General features: G+C 39.5%; 1 protein-coding gene across 1 annotated transcript in view; it reads right to left on the bottom strand.

Moving 5' to 3' along the window:
* Positions 1–20,319, bottom strand: part of C16H1orf21 (chromosome 16 C1orf21 homolog) — a 242,193-nt gene that overhangs the window by 100,618 nt on the left and 121,256 nt on the right. The window contains exon 3 of the mRNA XM_061383465.1: positions 12,552–12,646. Coding sequence (XP_061239449.1) covers positions 12,552–12,646 — 95 coding nt within the window. The remainder of the gene's footprint in view (positions 1–12,551; positions 12,647–20,319) is intronic.

The following is a 20,319-nucleotide window of genomic DNA, read 5'->3' as shown; positions in this document are numbered from 1 at the left end:
TTCCCATTCCCTCTGTGTCACAACACACGAAAGAGGATGGAATCCCCAAAACTGAAGCTCACGTGAGAGGTTATTCCCTTCAGAAACGTCTGAGGTCCTGATGCTGTCTCTTGTTGTCTGGAGGAACATGAGGCTGGTGTCAATGACATAGGCATGAGAGAACAGGAAGCGAGAACGAGACCACTCACTGAGCTAGAAGCTGCGAATCTTTGGGGATGAGTCTTGTGCTAAAGCGACACTTATGAAGCTGCTTGAGGGCGAGGTCTCTCTTGTCTAAATCAGATGCTCTCAGGATCACCCCATATGTGCACTCTGGTTTGGGAACCAGGACTCCTTCAAGTCCAATGCCCCACCTTCACAACCCATTCCAACCCCAGCCTGAGCTCAAATCCAATCGGCACCTTGAAGGAAGGAGGGGGGGTGGTAGGGGAAGAGAGGTTCTTTGTAAAGCTTGACTCTATGTCTGTAATACTAGCTTGACTCTTGTCAGTTTATTTGCCTTATTCTCAAGAGTGCTAGGAATGTTTAAATGACTTGGGAGATTGGTTCAATTCAGTCATGGTCTTTTGCATTATTCGGTTTCCAAAAATAATTACTTGACCTTCCATTTGAGACAAGCACTCAAAAGATAAACAGTTATTCCTAAGATCACCCAGAACAACCTTTAAACAAAAAAGTCAGTTTGCTATTATATTAGCTGATCTACGGTCATGGGATAAGTAAACATCGTTGTATTTGTTAAAAAGATGACTTTCAATCAACTCTCTGAGGGTTCCTAATTACGAGAGTGTCTAGATGAGAAGTATATATTTTATTGTGCTTCTCAGGTGGCTCAGTGGTAAAGAATTTGCCTGCCAGTGCAGGAGATGCAAGAGACGCAGGTTCAATCTCTGGGTTGGAAAGATCCCCTGGAGTAGGAAATGGCAATCCACTCCAGCATTCTCGCCCGGAAAATCCCATGGACAGAGGAGCATGGTGGGCTACCATCCATGAGGTCACAAAACAGTCAGAGACTACTGAGCATAGCACAGCACATATACCTTATTAGAATAAACATTATCGATCAAAGTTTACAATGTTCATTCACATGCCTTTTGTTCCTCACAGGCGTAGTGTGACAGTGGTCTTGAGCACTTAGTTTTCTTATTGACCTACAGGTACTGAAGAAACTGCAGACTGCTCTGGTTTGCTTCAGGCTATCAGTCAGTCCAGGGCTTTGGAGAACACCAGCCTCCTCCAGAGGACTGCTCCAACCATGGCATATTCTGTGGGTCAGGGCTACTTCCCAATTCTCGCCAGCCTAACACCAGTGCTCCAGAGAAAGCTCTGGTAGGTTTCTGGAACATTTCCTCTTATCAAAGATGTCTCCTGACCTCTGGGCCTTCATTCCTGCCACCGGATGTCCTGACGTTTACTGGAAATGTAAGGCACTAGGGACAGGTATAGAAGCTCTAACAAACTCAACAGGCAGGAAGAGGGCACACCTAAAGCTTGCTTCCATTCTCCTTTTCCACTAAAGCCTATTAGAATGCTCTATTTTTTACCTTGTCACTTGATTGTACTCAGGAATTAGTGACTTAGAAAAGCATGTTTCAACTCAGTCTTTAATTCTATGGATAAGACTGAAATCAAAATTTACCCACCCATGACATGTGTCACTTGATAGAAAAGAGTGTTCTTATTTATACAAAGATATCTGGAAATAATGAGTCCAAAACTATTATACATATAAATCTAGGAAATATATACCAAGAATCCAAACCCAACCTCCCCCACAAAAAAACCCTGAAAAACCAGCATCAAATGATTGAATGCAGAGTTCAAAAGAATAGCAAGGAGAGATAAGAAAGCCTTCCTCAGTGATCAGTGCAAAGAAATAGGGGGAAAAATACAATGGGAAAGACTAGAGATCTCTTCAAGAATATTAGAGATATCAAGGGAACATTTCATGGAAAGATGGGCATAAAAAAGGACAGGGATGGTATGGACCTAACAGAAGCAGAAGATATTAAGAAGAGGTGGCAACAACAGACAGAAAAGCTATACAAAATAGATCTTCATGATCCAGATAACCATGATGGTGTGATCAGTCACCTAGAGCCAGACATCCTGGAATGCGAAGTCAGGTGGGCCTTACTTAGGAAGCATCACTACGAACAAAGCTAGTGGCGGCGGTAGAATTCTAGTTGAGCTATTTCAAATCCTGAAAGATGATGCTGTGAAAGTGCTACACTCAATATGCCAACAGATTTGGAAAACTCAGTAGTGGCCACAGGACTGGAAAAGGTCAGTTTTCATTCCAATCCCAAAGAAAGGCTATGCCAAAGAATGTTCAAACTACTGCACAATTGTACTCATCTCACATGCTAGTAAAGTAATGTTCAAAATTCTCCAAGCCAGGTTTCAACAGTATGTGAACTGTGAACTCCAGATGTTCAAGCTGGATTTAGAAAAGGCAGAGGAACCAGAGATCAAATTGCCAATATCTGTTGGATCATCGAAAAAGCAATAGAGTTCCAGAAAAACATCTACTGCTTTATTGACTATGCCAAAGCCTTTGACTGTGCAGATCACAACAAACTGTGGAAAATTCTGAAAGAGATGGGAATACCAGACCACCTTACCTGCCTCCTGAGAAATCTGTATGCAGGTCAAGAAGCAACAGTTAGAACTGGACATGGAACAATGGACTGGTTCCAAATTGGCAAAGGAGCACATCAAGGCTGTATATTGTCACCCTGCTTACTTAACTTATATGCAAAATGCCAGGTTGGATGAAGCACAAGCTGGAATCAAGATTGCCAGGAGAAATATCAATAACCTCAGATACGCAGATGACACCACCTTTATGGCAGAAAGTGAAGAAGAACTAAAGAGCCTCTTGATGAAAGTGAAAGAGGAGAGTGAAAAAGTTGGCTTAAAACTCAATACTCAGAAAACTAAGATCATGGCATCTGGTCCCATCACTTCAGGGCAAATACATGGGGAAACAATGGAAACAGTGACAGACTTTATTTTGGGCGGGCTCCAAAATTACTGCAGATGGTGACTGCAGCCATGAAATTAAAAGACGGTTGCTCCTTGGAAGAAAAGTTATGACCAACTCAGCATATTAAAAAGCAGAGGCATTACTTTGCCAACAAAGGTCCGCCTAGTGAAAGCTATGGTTTTTCCATTATGGATGTGAGAGTTGGACTATAATGAAAGCTGAGCACCGAAGAACTGATGCTTGATGGCAAGGAAATCCAACCAGTCCATCCTAAAGGAAATCAGTCCTGAATATTCATTGGAAGGACTGATGCTGAAGTTGAAACTCCAATACTTAGGCCACCTGATGCGAAGAACTGACTCATTTGAAAAGACCATGATGCTAGGGAAGCTTGAAGGCAGGAGGAGAAGGGGATGATATGGATTAGATGGTTGGATGGCATCACTGACTCGATGGACATGAGTTTGAGCAAGCTCCGGGAGTTGGTGATGGATGGACAGGGAAGCCTGGCGTGCTGCAGTCAATGGGGTCGCAAAGAGTCAGATACAACTGAGTGACTGAACTCAACTGAAGGGAGAACAGCTCAAGAATGACAAATGTTAATCAAGGAAAATATGAGCATGTTTCGGTATACAGTGAGAGAGAAATCCTCAAAACTAAAACTAGAATGTTTTTTGTCTTTAGAGATGCAAGGGGACTGAATACTGTCAAGACTGGCATAATTTACTCTTAAATTATTTATATGCAAAACTATTAACCTACATAAAAGGAAGCTGGATAGTCCTTGAGTTTCCTTGAGCTCTTTGAGCTTGTCTGCTATTAATCAGATATCAGGGAATGGTAAAAAACTGAGGATATTTAAAATAGTAAGAAAATATAATCTTACATTACAGATTCCAAATATCCAAGTTGTTACTGAAGTTTTCTTATTATTATCCCCCTCAAAATAAATTTCTAATCACACAAATAATATACTCATATTTTCTTTTATAAGCTGAAGCTCCAATACATTGGATGTGAAAAGCCAACTCATTAGAAAAGACCCTGATGCTGAGAAAGATTGAAGGCAGAAGGAGAAGGGGACAACAGAGGATGAGATAGTTGGATGGCGTCACCAGCTCAATGGACCTAAGTTTGAGCAAGCTCTGGGAGATGGTGAAGGATAGGTAAGCTTGGTGTGCTGCAGTCCTTGGGGTCACAAAGAGTCAGACATGACTGAACAGCAACAATTTTCTTTTAATATCTTTGACAAAGGAGGCAAGAATATACAATGGATTAAAGACAATCTCTTTAACAAGTGGTGCTGGGAAATCTGGTCAACCACTTGTAAAAGAATGAAACTAGAACACTTTCTAACACCATACACAAAAATAAACTCAAAATGGATTAAAGATCTCAACGTAAGACCAGAAACTATAAAACTCCTAGAGGAGAACATAGGCAAAACACTCTCTGACATACATCACAGCAGGATCCTCTATGACCCACCTCCCAGAATATTGGAAATAAAAGCAAAAATAAACAAATGGGACCTAATTAGCCTTAAAAGCTTCTGCACATCAAAGGAAACTATTAGCAAGGTGAAAAGACAGCCTTCAGAATGGGAGAAAATAATAGCAAATGAAGCAACTGACAAACAACTAATCTCAAAAATATACAAGCAACTCCTACAGCTCAACTCCAGAAAAATAAATGACCCAATCAAAAAATGGGCCAAAGAACTAAATAGACATTTCTCCAAAGAAGACAAACAGATGGCTAACAAACACATGAAAAGATGCTCAACATCACTCATTATCAGAGAAATGCAAATCAAAACCACTATGAGGTACCATTTCACACCAGTCAGAATGGCTGCGATCCAAAAGTCTACAAATAATAAATGCTGGAGAGGGTGTGGAGAAAAGGGAACCCTCTTATACTGTTGGTGGGAATGCAAACTAGTACAGCCACTATGGAGAACAGTGTGGAGATTCCTTAAAAAACTGGAAATAGAACTGCCTTATGATCCAGCAATCCCACTGCTGGGCATACACACTGAGGAAACCAGAAGGGAAAGAGACACGTGTACCCCAATGTTCATCGCAGCACTGTTTATAATAGCCAGGACATGGAAGCAACCTAGATGCCCATCAGCAGATGAATGGATAAAGAAAGCTGTGGTACATATACACAATGGAGTATTACTCAGCCATTAAAAAGAATACATTTGAATCAGTTCTAATGAGGTGGATGAAACTGGAGCATATTATACAGAGGGAAGTAAGCCAGAAGGAAAAACACCAATACAGTATACTAACACATATATATGGGATTTAGAAAGATGGTAACAATAACCCTGTGTACGAGACAGCAAAAGAGACACTGATGTATAGGTCAGTCTTATGGACTCTGTGGGAGAGGGAGAGGGTGGGAAGATTTGAGAGAATGGCATTGAAACATGTAAAATATCATGTATGAAACGAGATGCCAGTCCAGGTTCGATGCACGATACTGGATGCTTGGGGCTAGTGCACTGGGACGACCCAGAGGGATGGTATGGGGAGGGAGGAGGGAGGAGGGTTCAGGATGGGGAACACGTGTATACCTGTGGTGGATTCATTTTGATATTTGGCAAAACTAATACAATTATGTAAAGTTTAAAAATTAAATAAAATTTTAAAAAAATAAATAAATATACATCAAAAAAATTAAAATATTAAATAGAAAGATAAAAACCCCCTTTTCCAACATGCCCAATCCTTTCTCATTCTTCTCACCCAATCCAACTCCACTGTTGACAACAGCCAACAGTGGTGTTTTCTATGCCAGAAACTGTGCTAAGAGATCACTGGAATATCTTACTAAATGTTCACAACTTCCTGCTAAAGTGGGTTCAGTTATTATCCCTATTTTATAGAGGAGGATGCTGAGCCTGGCCATACTTATTAACTATAAGTATGGTTATAAGTAACCATAACTATTAACTCAGAGGCCCACCAGTAGTAGTTAGGGACATATCCATGCAGGTTTTTCTATGGATCTCTATACATTTATGAGCACTTATAGAAAGTGTAGAGTGTTGCTATTGTACTTCACTTAAAAAAAAAAAAGTGAATGGTACCATATATACATACCCAACTTACCATTTGTATTTCTCCCTGACAGTTCATAAGTTCTAACTCATTCTTTTAAATTGCTGTCTAACGTACTACAGCTTTGGGCTTCCCAGCTGACACAGTGGTAAAGAATCTGCCTATTAATACAGGAGATGCAAGAGACGCAGGTTCGATCCCTGGGTTGGGAAGATCCTCTGGAGAAGGAAATGGCAACCCATCCCAGTATTCTTGCCTGGGAAATCTCATGGACAGAGGAGCCTGGTGGGCTACAGTCCATGGGGTCACAAAGAGTAGGACATGACTAAGCATGTGTGAATATGTACTGTACCTGTAGTGTTCTTCTAGGGATAGTATGAAAGTTATTTTCAATTTTTCACTAATAAAAATGATGCAGTGAAAGTCTTGTGCAAGCTTTCTTATTCACGGGGGCAGCTGCTTGGGTGGATATCAAGATACGGAAGTGCTGGGTGATGCTGAGCACATGTTTAAGTTTGAATAGGTACCGCTAACTTGTCCTCTAAGATGTTTACCACTAGTATGTGAATAAATACTTTCCTACAGCCACGCCAAAATCTGATATTATCAATCTCAAAGTTTTGCCAAGCTAAGGAATCATGTTTTAGTACGCATTCCCTTCATTACAATACAAATTGTATTAGGCTACACCATCTGGACTGGAAATTAAATGATAAAGTGAGCTAAAGTAGGGCAATATAAAAAAAATGTATATATACATTAAGCATGCTCTTTGCTTTAAAATACACAGTTGTGCATTTCCCCTCCCAACTTCTGATATAGGAACAAAGTTTCTCAAGTAAGGGATCACTGTCAGGGGCCATACCTATACTTTCTGCATTAGCCACACTCTTGGAATGTACATCGAAGACTCCATGGTTTGGTATCTTAAGTGAAGTGAGAATGTAAAAGCCTCGTGAAATACTCTGAGTGCAGAATTTAATTTAATTTAGCCACAAGTTTTTAGTAATGTACCTTCATCAAGATTTTCTAAAGCATTTAATTTTTACAAAAAGAGCTCTCTTTCCACACTTGTGTTTCATTGGTTTACACGTTACTTAACTGAATTACATAATTACAGTGACATTCATCCAGTATAAACAGGTTTGGAAAGCATCACATTGGCTCTTGGAAAGCACATATTTAACTCAGAGAGCAAAAGCACAGAGGTGTCCTAGAGAGTAGCCCAGCAGCCATCCAGTGAGCCCACTCTGGATTGAAGTCAGCATTTTTCAGAGTCTTCTAATGCAGCAAGTTGGGTAAGGGAGTACGTAGTCTCTCTACTAGCGATGTGGAACACCTTTTCATATGTTATTGCCCAACATCCACTACTGTGAACCATCTGTTCATTTCATTTACCTATTTTTCTAGTGGATTATCTTTTTCTTAATTATTTACAAGTGTTCTTCAGAAATCTCTGTACTAGTCCTTTGACTTTTATGTCATAAATATTTTCTCCCAGACTGTTGCTAACCTATTAACTCCTTCTTTTTGTAGTTGACTGTCATACAAAGTACTTAATTTTGATCTAATGAAATAAACTATTTTTCTTTCTTCATAGCTTTTACTTTCTATGTTTTAAGAAAGCCCCCTATTCTAAACATATTCACCTATGTTCTCTTCTACTACTTCAATAATTTCATAACTCCCGGATTCCAGATGAGGAACTTGAAGTTCAGAAGACTCAGATATTTGACCAAAATTCTAAAGCTAGAAATAACCTAAGATCCATATTGATATATGTTTATATATAATCTCCAAAGCCAATGTTACTACTTTATACCATCTTCCTGAAGAAGGAATTAAAATCTGAGAGAACTAAAGTGAAATACATGGGTGCTCAACAATGGTGAAAATTGCATGAATGCACATCTTTGTACTGATTATATAAATTACTGATAAATAAGTGATTCATCATCAGCTACAGAAAACTTGCATGATCCCTGCCATCCATAGAAAATGTGGTCAAAGTGCCCGAGTGATCTGGAAATCTAAATACTATCGAGCAACTACTAGATACAAAGTAATAGTTGGACCTAGAGATCCAATGACTCTTATTTATATATTCCTCCATCCACTGAAGCAAACAAAAATATACCGAATACCTAACATGTTCCTGGCGACAAGTTCCACACACTCATGGGTGTGGACTTTGCTAGACTCCTTTGCATGGATATTCTGAAAGTTCCTAAATCTTTGCTAGCTCAAAACCAATCTCTACATTTGCAATGGACCTTGAGTTGTGGTCATTGAGGTCACATGCCTTCTATCTGCTACCAGAAAGTGAGCTCCTTAGGGTGAGATTTACATCATATGCCTCTGAAGCCCCCAAAGCACAGAGCTTATAAGATCCTGGTAGCAGTACAGGTGCTCTGTGACTGCCCTTATTACACTGTCATATGTGTGAAGGCTTCACTTTCTGTCTTGTGGACCATATCTGATCTTTCAAGGGTGAGCAAGAATGAGTAATGAATAATGAAAGAATGAACACTTTGTATTTTCATCAAACACAGTCTTCCTAGTAATTTTATCATTTCCTTGAGGTCACTAGTTATTCTCATCACCACTGGTCATCTTTTCAGATGTCACAGTCTTGTTACTATCATTATCTCCTGATTCTTCAGTCTTACTTTAATGCTGGCAATGAGTTGTCAAATTCTGTTACTTCTATTACAACTTTGTTCAATCTTTTCTATTCTCCCTGTCACCACCTTGATTCAGGCACATTATCTCTTACAAAAACTATTATGAATGATCTCCCACACTGATCCATATTATACCTGCTGAAGTCACATAACTTTCCTGAATCATAATTTCATGTGGCCAATCTCTTCCTTAAAATCTTCAAAGGCTCCCATGAATCCACTGAATTATTCTGGATCTCTTGCTGCTGCTGCCGCCGCTAAGTCGCTTCAGTCGTGTCCGACTCTGTGCAACCCCATAGATGGCAGCCCACCAGGCTCCTCTGTCCACGGGATTCTCCAGGCAAGAACACTGGAGTGGGTTGCCATTTCCTCCTCCAATGCATGAAAGTGAAAAGTCAAAGAGAAGTTGCTCAGTCGTGTCTGACTGTTAGCGACCCCATGGATGGCAGCCTACCAGGCTCCTTTTGCCAGGCAAGAGTACTGGAGTGGGGTGCCATTGACTGGACATCAAAGCTTTATGTATGACCCCATCTACATTTTGATTCTAATTCACCACTGCTCATCTACTGACGCCTTCGCCTGCCTCTTCCCACTCCATAGTCAAATAGGACGATGTGCTTTTTATTAAATACATCTTGCATTTTCCATCACTGCTACTTCCACCTGGGGCACTCTTCCTCATTCCATCCTTTGAGGCCCATTTTAAAGGCCAGCTCTTTCACAAAGTAGGTCCTGATATCACACAGACAAAATAGCTGCCTCCTTTGATATCAGCAGGTCTCTGTGTTGCCTTTTTGGAGTCAGTCTTGCTTTATTTATCTAACCCTGCTTTATTTATACTGAGTTGGTACTTACCTTGTTTATTGCAGTACAAGGTCCTTGTGGTGAGGGTCAGTGGTTTCCTTATTTTTGTGATTATTTGAAGAGTTTGGTACAGAGCCTTGTACACAGAGGCAATCAATAAGCTACTGGTCAACCTGAACATTCCTCTCAACTTTACTATAATCTCCTTAAAAACAATGACCTTAAGGACACAGTGTCTCTCAATACATGTAAGGGCCTTGTGCATAACAGGTACTCAAAACTTAATTCGTTTAAGTAATTTCATAGTTCCAGAGCAAGAGATTTCAAAAACACACGTACCACTGGCATTAACCTAAAATATTCACTTCATCACCTCTCACCTGTCCCAGACACTGCACTCAAAATTTTATAACAACCATCTTCTGTAATCCTTCAAGAACACCATGAAGCACTGTCTTTTCCCTCAATGGATGGGCAGAGGTTTACAGAAGTGAAGTGACTGGATTCTGCAACGAGTCAGTGGCAGAGCTGAAATCTGAACCAAAGCAATTTCTGCTTCCAGAGCCCACGGTTGTCACCATAATGCCATATGCCTTGGTTATGTTTGCCAACTCCCCTTAGTTTCAACAATTTGGGTAAACAAAAAATCTTTTTAAAAATACTTCAAGCTACATCTTAAAATCATTCTTTGAAACATGAGAACATCTTGACTCTCAGATTATTTTAATGGGTGTAAAAATAAAGAATTGCTAAGTCTTTCTTATCCACCTTCCAATGTAAGCTTCAAATTTAGGAGGCTATTTGTTTTCTCAAATGATATGCATAGTTAGTACTTAATTATGCATCCCCCAACATGGAGGTGATAAGGGTAACATACCTCCAGATAACTGAAAATCATTTAATTTTGTGAAGCAGTCTACAAATCTCAGAACCAAAAACAACCGTTTAGTTCCCCATTTCCTTCTAAATCTTTAGATACTTGAAAACTCCTCTTATTAGTCTGGACTCTGATTGAAGGGCAGAGTAAAAAAGTGTGGGGTTGGCACAGATAATCCATGAATAAATAAGATCAGAGATTTCTCTTTGTCTGAATCTCCCCATTCAGTCTGCATGGAAAAGCACTCGCACCAACTTTGGCCACAGTGCTGAAAAAGAATACTAGCCTCAAGGAGTCTACAGATTATGAAACTGGGACAGAAAGAAAAAAAGTTGTATTGGCCCTAACAACACTGAGGAGGAACTCACAAGCTGTAAGATAAAAGTCATTGCTTTCTTTAGGATTTCAGAGATACAAACATGGAAAGTAGACAGTTACATGTAAGAAACAGCTACTGGCTAACTGGTCACCAGTGTCTCCATTGCATTTAATGGAAATACTATTACTCAAGATGAGATTTATAACTTCAGATGAAATTATATCAAGCAAGGACAAACTCTGATTTTCAGTAAAACAGAGTGGAAAATGACCACTGATGTTTCAGCTACTCAAGTATTCCATGTATCTATTCAAAGCACAACAATTTCTATATAAAAAGCCTGATAATATTAATTTCACTGTTTAGTCATAGCTACCTTTTTCTGGATTTAAGTTCAGTTCAGTTCAGTCGCTCAGTCATGTCTGACTCTTTGTGACCCCATGAACCGCAGCACGCCAGGCCTCCCTGTCCATCACCAACTGCCAGAGTCTACCCAAACCCCTGTCCATTGAGTCAGTGATGCCATCCAACCATCTCATCCTCTGTCATCCCCTTCTCCTCCTGCCTTCAATCTTTTCCAGCATCAGGGTCTTTTTAAATGAGCCAACCCTTTGCATCAGGTGGCCAAAGTATTGGAGTTTCAGCTTCAACATCAGTCCTTCCAATGAACACCCAGGATCAATTTAACTGTTGATGTTAAAACGTAAGGTATGATGAACCTCTGTGACTTAAAGGATACCTTAAAATCCAAATCCCGTTTATGAAGTAAAATTTTATCAAAGTATTTTGGCTCCTTTAAAATTATCTCAAATATTCAGTTGTTGATACTTGAGTACTGCAAGTCATAGGTTCTATATTCAGAAAAGAATAGAGGAAAAAGAATGAGCCTATTATGTTCATTAGTGTATCATGGAAAATGACAGCCTTAAATACTCATGAGCACTGGTTAACATTCTGCCAACTCCCTCTGCTGTAGCAGAAATCATAAAAACAAAAACAAAGCACAACACGGAAAAAGGAGTTTAAGTCAAGTGAAAATATTTATGACACTGCAAGCTTCTTAAAAATGTATTCACTGAAACATGAAAAAATAGCAGTAATTAATCCCAAAATAAAAGAGAAAAACAATGTTGCTCCAACACAACTGAATAAATGCATATTCTTAACAATCTGTAATCTCTTAAGAAATCAGCTAATATGATAATTTACTAAATGTTTTTTCAGAGATGAAATATTAAGGTGCAACATGTTTACTGATTTGTTTTAGAGGAAGAGGTTTCTAACTATCTGTTTCAGATCATTAGAATTCTCACATTCACTCAAAACCCGTAATACCATAACACTGTGAATGTGAAGTGCTATTTGATAAAGACTTACCTTCTATGTGCCTTATTTTCCTTTGAAAGGCAACTTTCTTAAAACACCACATATCAACAATAATGAAACTTAGCCATTCACTCTGATCTGCATTGAGTTAAAGGATGCAAAGGAAAAAAAAAAAGGTCCTCCCCCCATAAAACTCAATCCTACGTCATGATTTTTCCTTTAAATTGAATCATTTTGAAACATTAAAAATTTTGCTGTTTCTCTTGGAGCATCCTCTATCAAGATTAAAGAAGGGTTTGTTTGAAAACAAACAGGATACAGGAGTAAATGGTGCAGCTTCCAGGCAAGCTATAAATAGCAACGGCATTTTCAAGAAATCTTACACTGGAGCGTTATGTTGCAGTTTAAACATGCAGTGCAGATTTTATTATAAAGTTGTCACCAAAATTCATTGTTATACAAGAAATGCAGTTCTTACCAAGTTTTCTTGGTTCCTGGCTGCTATTTTCTGCTCCTCTTCTGCCCCATTTTTCATGTATTTGACCTCTTCCACCGGTTTGATCCTATACTCATCTGAGTGCCAAAAACAGAAAAGACATTCTATAATTTTTTTCATAATGGTAGAAAGTGTCAGTAAGAAAAGCCAAACAGCACAATTTGTTAGAGCCTTTTTCCCTGTGGCCTTTATATATGGTTCATTTGAAACAATCTGGAAGATACTTAACTAGCCTCTTTTTATGAAGTGCTCTCCTCTGTCCACTGGGAAAAGTTCAGCATCAGGAAGGCAGCTATGAAAGCGGCACTGCCTGGTCCTTTTACAGAGAGCAGACGGTGTTAGTGGAAACGGAGGTTGTTCCATCTCCAAAGACTATTTGAAATTTATATGTAATAGGGCATATCACATAATGATCTACGGAGATTTTCCTCCATGAGAATATTAGTTCAAAATACCTGTGGCAGCAGTGTAATACAGTACATTCACACCTAAATTTTTCTCTTTAGAAAAAACAAAGCAAAAGCAATGAGCTTGACTGATCAACAAATAGATGTAAACAACTGGAAGTTGAAATTTTCATATTTATTCACATATTAAATGTGCAACAATCTGCAACAATTTCATATGATATATACAGACTTTTTCTTAACCTCTCTGTAAAGTCACACACGAGAGGAGCATGGCTCTAACTGGTAGGTGTATCAGTCAAGGCTGGAGAGTGGAGTGGGCCATGGACAGGACCTGGACTTTGCAACAGCCAGAGAAAGACAGTGCAACAAATTCCAATATCGAAACACAGCATAGGTCAAACTTGGGAAAACTTGCAATTAAAGTTCTTTTCCAGGAGAGAGGTTTGGTGACGACAATGCTGACACTTTCACCAGATTTCTGTCACCAGGAAATGACATGGGTACACTAAGGTCAAAAACAGGCGTGACTTTGAGTCATCTTTAGTATGTGGGGAGAAAAATCACAGACATTATGGAATTAGAAAATCTCATCAACCAATAAAATGATGATTGCCTAGCAAAGGGCATGGAATAATGTATAGAACAGGCTACCTAATAGATAGATATCTATCACTAGGAAGTTGCTACATAGTTTCTTATTGTCTACAGTTAATTTGCTACAATGCCTATATTCTTACATAATTTCTTACCTTATTATTTATAATACCATTTCCAAAATAGTTTCAGGCTTCCTCATACTATCCCTCAATATGCTATACCCCAAAGATGTTTGTTATGGTAATATTTCTTTAGTAATTACGCTGTTCTGATGTTTCTCAAAATTATCATCCTTATGAAAGTAATATATTTTCTCATTTCTGAATCAAGACTCCCTATTCAGAGGCCAATTGTTTTTTCCTTCTGACAATTCAAGGTAGTTATTGATCCTGCTTCTTTCTAAAGAAATTAGAAAGAGTGGTACAAGTTTACAGTAATGAGTCCTTTAGGAATACCACATCCTAAATGTATTAACAAGTTAATCAGTGGGTTCTGATCCACAATTACAATGTGTAAGAATTTCACATTTCAATTTGGTATGCAGAAGAGAAAAAAAATGAAAGTAAATCAATAAAATTGGTGCATTTAATTAGGAATTATTTACTCAGAAGTAGGAAAAGCACTTGTTAATTGAAAAGAAAAGACACTGACTAATTATGCCTCCAGTACAATTATATAGAGATAAAAATAAAGGGGAAATATAGCTAAAGAGGGACTCCCTAACTTCAGTTTGGAACATTAATATTTATAAATGATAGTTCACTGGGATAATTACTAACATTTAACTTAACTAAATTATGATGTTAATGACTTATGGTGAGTCTCTGATTACTTAAATTACACATACACATACCTATTTTTTTAAAACACAATTCCAGCAGACTATGATTTTGTCTAGAGGACACACAACCTCATGTGATAAGATGGGAAAAGCACATTTTAGGTCCTAAGCAGAACCTTCTGAAAGAGCCTTCCAAAAGACGGCCCTCTGCTTGCAGCACAGTAAAAGGTCTCTCCTAGGGCCTTGCCAGCTGTCCCTTCCCATACCAAGCAACAGCTCATAGCAGATACTCTCTAAACAGAGGAGTGATATTCAACCTTCATTCTCTTTTTATCCATCCAGGAAACAAAACTGAATTGAAAATAGTAGAAAAACTATTAATATTTTTCTAATACTTCCTTTCAATGAAGAAAAGCTGCTGGCTACATGACTTTCAAGGCAGCACTATCCCACATACAGACTTTCTATAACATCACCAGTTTAGAAAGAGGATAGGTTTTAGTGTGTCATTAACAAACACGGCTGGCTAGCCAATGCCAATTTCATGGAACACGCTATGATTGGATAAAAAAGAAAGAAAAAAACAAACAGCCACGTCTGCAAAGCCAGACCTATCATTATTACTTACACAACACACTGCACAAAGTCCATCACAGTGTGAAACAAAAAGCCAGCAAGGCCCGAAGATAAACCACAGCCTGTACAAAGCCAAGACTTAAAAACAGTCTGTCAAATCTCTCTAAGGCTCATGCTGGGGATGAAGATGCCCATCTGGAAATAGACAACTTGTCAACCAACGTGTCACACATTTCCATGGCAATGCCGCCTTCATGAATGACACTCTGGGTGGATGAACAGAGCATTTCAGGCAATGGCCGTGACATGACCACCACAGAAATCCATTTTTCCTCTTATTTGGGGCACAGGGGAATCCGTGGGGGATTTTAGGCCCCCTTCATCAGATCCCACACTGGAGGGAATTAGCAGAGCCACTGTTAACAACCAGAGAGTCCTGGTGACAGAACAACATGCCAGCTTGATTAAGAGGAGTGAAAAGCAGACCGTCTTCCTCCGGCTCCCTCACACCTGTTCACGATTTTTCTTTTCTTCTCGTTGATCTTGTCAGGTGGCTTATTAAAATGCACGTCAGAAACAGTAGGCTAACACCCCATTTCAAACCCACTCCCCCTTCTCTCTGTGTAAATAGTTGCAGGCTATGCCAGTCAAAATATATCTGGGGTAGAAGCCCTGCTGTGGTGTGATCTTGTTCCTCAGATCACACCAGAGAGGGGCAGCTCCATCAAACTAAAGACAACTGTTTTCCACCAAATCTTTGTACCTCACTTTTGACATAAAAGGCAAGGAGATCAAATCAATGAATACTCAAGGAAATCAACCCTGAATATTCATTGCAAGGACTAATGCTGAAGCTGAAGCTCCAGTATTTTGGCCACCTGATGCAAAGAGCCGACTCACTGGAAAAGACCCTAATGCTGGGGAAGATTGAAGGCAGGGGAAGGGGACAACAGAAGACGAGATGGTTGGATGGCATCATCAACTCAATGGACATGAATCTGAGCAAACTCTGGGAAACAGTGAAGGATGGGGAAGCCTGGCGTGCTGCAGTCCATGGGGTCACAAAGAGTCGGGCACAACTTAGTGACTGAACAACAACAAATACGCATATAGAACCAAGTTTTTAGAGCTAGAAGGGAATGAAATGGTTTGACTTGACTTTAGATGGTATGGAATCATCACCACTTTCCAGATCCTATCAATTTTCCCATTGTTAATAACTCACTGGCCCCTAACTGGTTCTCTCAAGCTTTGCAGACAAAGATCTGCTAAAAGGTTACTTTTATAATCAAGGGAATGGACTTTAACATGAGACAATCAGATGAAGGTGAGTGCTGGAGTGAGTTTATAATGCCAAAATTATTAAACAGTTATATTTCTCATAAAAGTACGTATTAGGTAAGGAAGGAGAAAGGCAAGAGATCTAGCAATGCTGCTCTTTGAGGTAAAAATGGCTCTTACGGTTGTTTCCTAGAATAGTGAAATTTGCATCTACTTTCACACCTTCTTACTCTGTCTTCTCATTAATGACAGATGTACCAAAATAAACTGCATCTTTTCCAGGGCTGTTTCAATTTCAAAAACTCTGTGCTAAAGTCCTCATATCAAAATCTAACATCTGTCTGGGCATCTTCACTGAATGCTCTGGATTGCTTCTTCATTCAGAATTTGCCTGAAGATTCTCTAGTAGACTAATTATTATTATATGCTCAGGAAAACACGAGGACTTAGGAAAAGAGGTAAAAGAAGTATTTACAAAAATAAACAAACCAATTAAAAGCCTAAACTATTCTGCTTCTTAATATAAACTCACTCCCCCTAGATTTCTCCCACTGAGCATCCTGTCTACCAAACTAACTAAATTCAAGTCCCCAAATCCTGGCACAACTTCAGATTCTTCCCTAAGATCTTTTTCAGAAAAGTTAAACAAATTTATCATTAGAATATAATTGCTTTGCAATGTTGTGTTAGTTTCTGCTGTACAATGAAATCAATCAGCTATATTTATACATATATCCTCTCCCTCTTGAGCCTCCTTCCCACTCCCACCCCATCCCCCTCATTCTATCCATCTAGGTCATCATAGAGTGTCGAGCTAAGCTCAGTCTGCTATACAGCAGTTTCCCACCAACTATTTTACACATGGTAGCTTGGAGAAGGAAATGGCAACCCACTCCAGTATTCGTGCCTGGAAAATCCCATGGACAGAGGAGCCTGGCAGGCTACAGTTCATGGGATTGCAAAAAGTTGGACACAACTGAGCAATTGAGCATCACCACCACCAGCGTGTATATATACACACATATATATTCTTTCAAGAGATGGGTACTCATTGTAGCTAAAAGCTTAGCCTCAAGAGCTATTAATAGAAAGACTGGCCATAAGATCTTGGGCAACTTCCTCAATGCTTTCTGTGCTTTGGTTTTTTCATTTGTAAAATGGGAATATTTATAGTACTTAATCTCACACATGGAGCTACATGAATTAACACATGAATACTCTTAAAACAGTGCCTAGCCCATAACAAATGTTCAAAAAATACTGGCTGCTGCTTTAGAAACAGAACCCTGCTGGTTCTGCAGGGAATACTATTTCTAATGCACAAAATCCATCAAAAATGGCAACCCACTCCAGTATCCTGGCCTGGAGAAACCCATGGACAGAGGAGTCTGGTGTGTTACAGTCCATAGGGTCGCAAAGAGTTGGACACAACCGAAGCAACTTAGCACACAGCGCATAAAAACAATAAGCATCATGTAAACATCAGTAATTAATTTAATCAAAATGGTGACAACTCTATTGACAAATAAGAGGAAGTGATAAGGGGGTATAATTGTCCATAAGCCTTCAGTATTTTTTTTAACTATGTACATATAGTGCTTTAATTAAAATAGAACATGATTTTCAAAGAACAATAACTTTTATGATAGGAAAAAGAAGAGTGATCATTATTTGAGTGAAACCAGGGTTACAATAAAATAATGCTCCTCTATCTTCCTGTATATCCTAACTCAATTATTGCCATTGGCACAGCTCCTCGTCTCAGCCTTCCTCGAGGGCGCAAGAGTGAACGGGTGAGGTTCCAATTCAGAACAGGCAGGGTGATTGTTTTAAAGAAAGAAGGACAGAGGTTGCTTAAAAAAAAAAAAAGCCACTTTGGAAAGAAAACCCTTTTCTGGAAGGATAAGAAGGCAGAACTCTATGGCACTATAAAATAAAGATGGATGGCAAGCCCGGTCAATTACACCGGGAAATGTGGCCTCCTACTTTGGAGGACTCCATCCATCAGCTGTTCATGCCTCTATTTGCTTATTCATTTCACACTCACCTAATGTCTGCTGTGTCTAAGCCGTGGTCTTTCTCAGGGGCTCACTGGATGCTGTCTGGTGGACGAGGTATCTGTTTTTTCACTCAAAGTGTCTGGCACACTGGTGTTTAAGAAAACTTTTTTTTTTTTTTAAGAGATAAAACCTAGACACCTGACTTCAGTTCACAGATGAATAAAATTTACCCCAATCAGTGCTTCAGTTTTGTTTGTCTGAGGTGTCCCTTTTCCCCCTTGCTGGATTCTCCAATGAAAAAAAAGATATCTAATGAAAAATAAAAACAAAAAAACCAATGCCATTCTTTACATTTTTGCAAACAAGTGCAATGGGTATGAAACTGCTATTTCACCTTAACCTTTTCGCTGTGATGTCCTCAGTGTGGAAGTCTTGGCTGGCGTATATGTAGGTTTTTGAGCTAAAACTTGTATTATTCCCCTACCTAGAATTTCTTTCCTAGTTTCTCAGTTGATTCAAAGACTATTTGAGTCCAAGTTTCATTATCTTTACGAAATCTTCAATCTCTTTGGACTACAAGTATCTCTTCTGCCTCCAAATTTCTAAGTTCTTACTTTTCACTTTTAAAATTTGCCCCAAACACCCTTAGTGTTATTTCCTTCACATGTGAAGTGATTTCAACTAATTGTAAACTTCTCCAAGCGAAGAGATGATTTCATTTCCAGGCTACTCCATGGAAAACCCAGTTAATTTCATGTAGCTAAACCATTCAATATAGGCATCAGCAACCTCAATAGTAGGGTGGTCATGTGATCCTAGGAGATGAAGAAGGAGAAAGGAAGCACTTTCTTCCCTTTTCTTTGATGTAAAGCTTGACTTGAACCAAAGCCTTAAATGGGTGGTTTGTCTTTGATGTCAAAGAACCTCCTCTTCTGAGCCCAACTTGCATCTCCATGTAAACCTTTCCCCAGGCCTCCTCATTCTGCAGTTTTCTCAGCCCTACTGCCTCTACTCACTTCTCCTGCAGCATTACACTAAGTCTATTTTTCAAACAAAATAGCCTTTTGTTTTTCCCAGTGCCCCAATAAAGATGATTTGTGTTAAATCAGGAATCACTAATTGGTGTACTTCTAAGACATCCAACATAAAGGAAAAAATTTGAGGCTTGACGTGTATTCTGGTCGGGAGTTGGGTGAGGAGCCATAGTTTCTTAATAGGGTAGGAAAGTCACTGCTGGCAATCCAGTCTCATCCATCCCTTTATCTTTTTTGGAGCTGTTGAGCTTTTGAATCTGTGGGTTGCTGCTATTGATCATATTTGGGAATTTTTCAGCTAATATTCTCCATGCCTCCCTTCCTGTCTTTACACAGCTTGTAAACGGGGAGCTGCCTGACTTCAGAACCCACTCTTTACTGTTATATCATTGGTATATGCTTTGGAACTTATCTCACCTCTCCCATCATCCTAATCTCCAAGATATAGCTTTGTGGTTCTTAATTTTGCAACAACAGGTCAGTGCTTAATAGCTGTTAGACTGAAGAGAATTTTGTCACAGAAGCATTGAAGGCTTTAATGCCCACAGCATGCTGCTGCTGCTAAGTCGCTTCAGTCGTGTTCGACTCTGTGCAACCCCATAGACAGCAGCCCACCAGGCTTCCCCGTCCCTGGGATTCTCCAGGCAAGAACACTGGAGTGGGTTGCCATTTCCTTCTCCAATGTATGCAAGGGAAAAGTGAAAGTGAAGTCGCTCAGTCATGTCTGACTCTTAGCGACCCCATGGACTGCAGCCCACCAGGCTTCTCCATCCATGGGATTTTCCAGGCAAAAGTACTGGAGTGGGGTGCCATTGCCTTCTCCGGCCCACAGCATATCTAACCCTGATTCACTTCTAAACCCTCCTCACCTGGAAAGCTCTTATTCAGGAGAGTCTGAAAACTTACTCTGGGCTGGCTCTAAGCTGAGCAACGGCAGATGGTGTTGAACGGAGGGAATGGAAGAGGCTAGGAAACAGTGCCCGAGAGAAACCACTGTCCTGGGAGAAGGCTTGTGCTCTGGGAAACTTTCTACTACCTGGAGCATATTCCTCAGGTTAGACTGACCCTAGA

Source organism: Bos javanicus, chromosome 16 (assembly GCF_032452875.1).
Source record: "Bos javanicus breed banteng chromosome 16, ARS-OSU_banteng_1.0, whole genome shotgun sequence".
Lineage (NCBI taxonomy): Eukaryota > Metazoa > Chordata > Mammalia > Artiodactyla > Bovidae > Bos > Bos javanicus.
The sequence above is the reverse complement of the archived record's forward strand: the minus strand, read 5'-3'. Positions and strand labels throughout refer to the sequence as shown.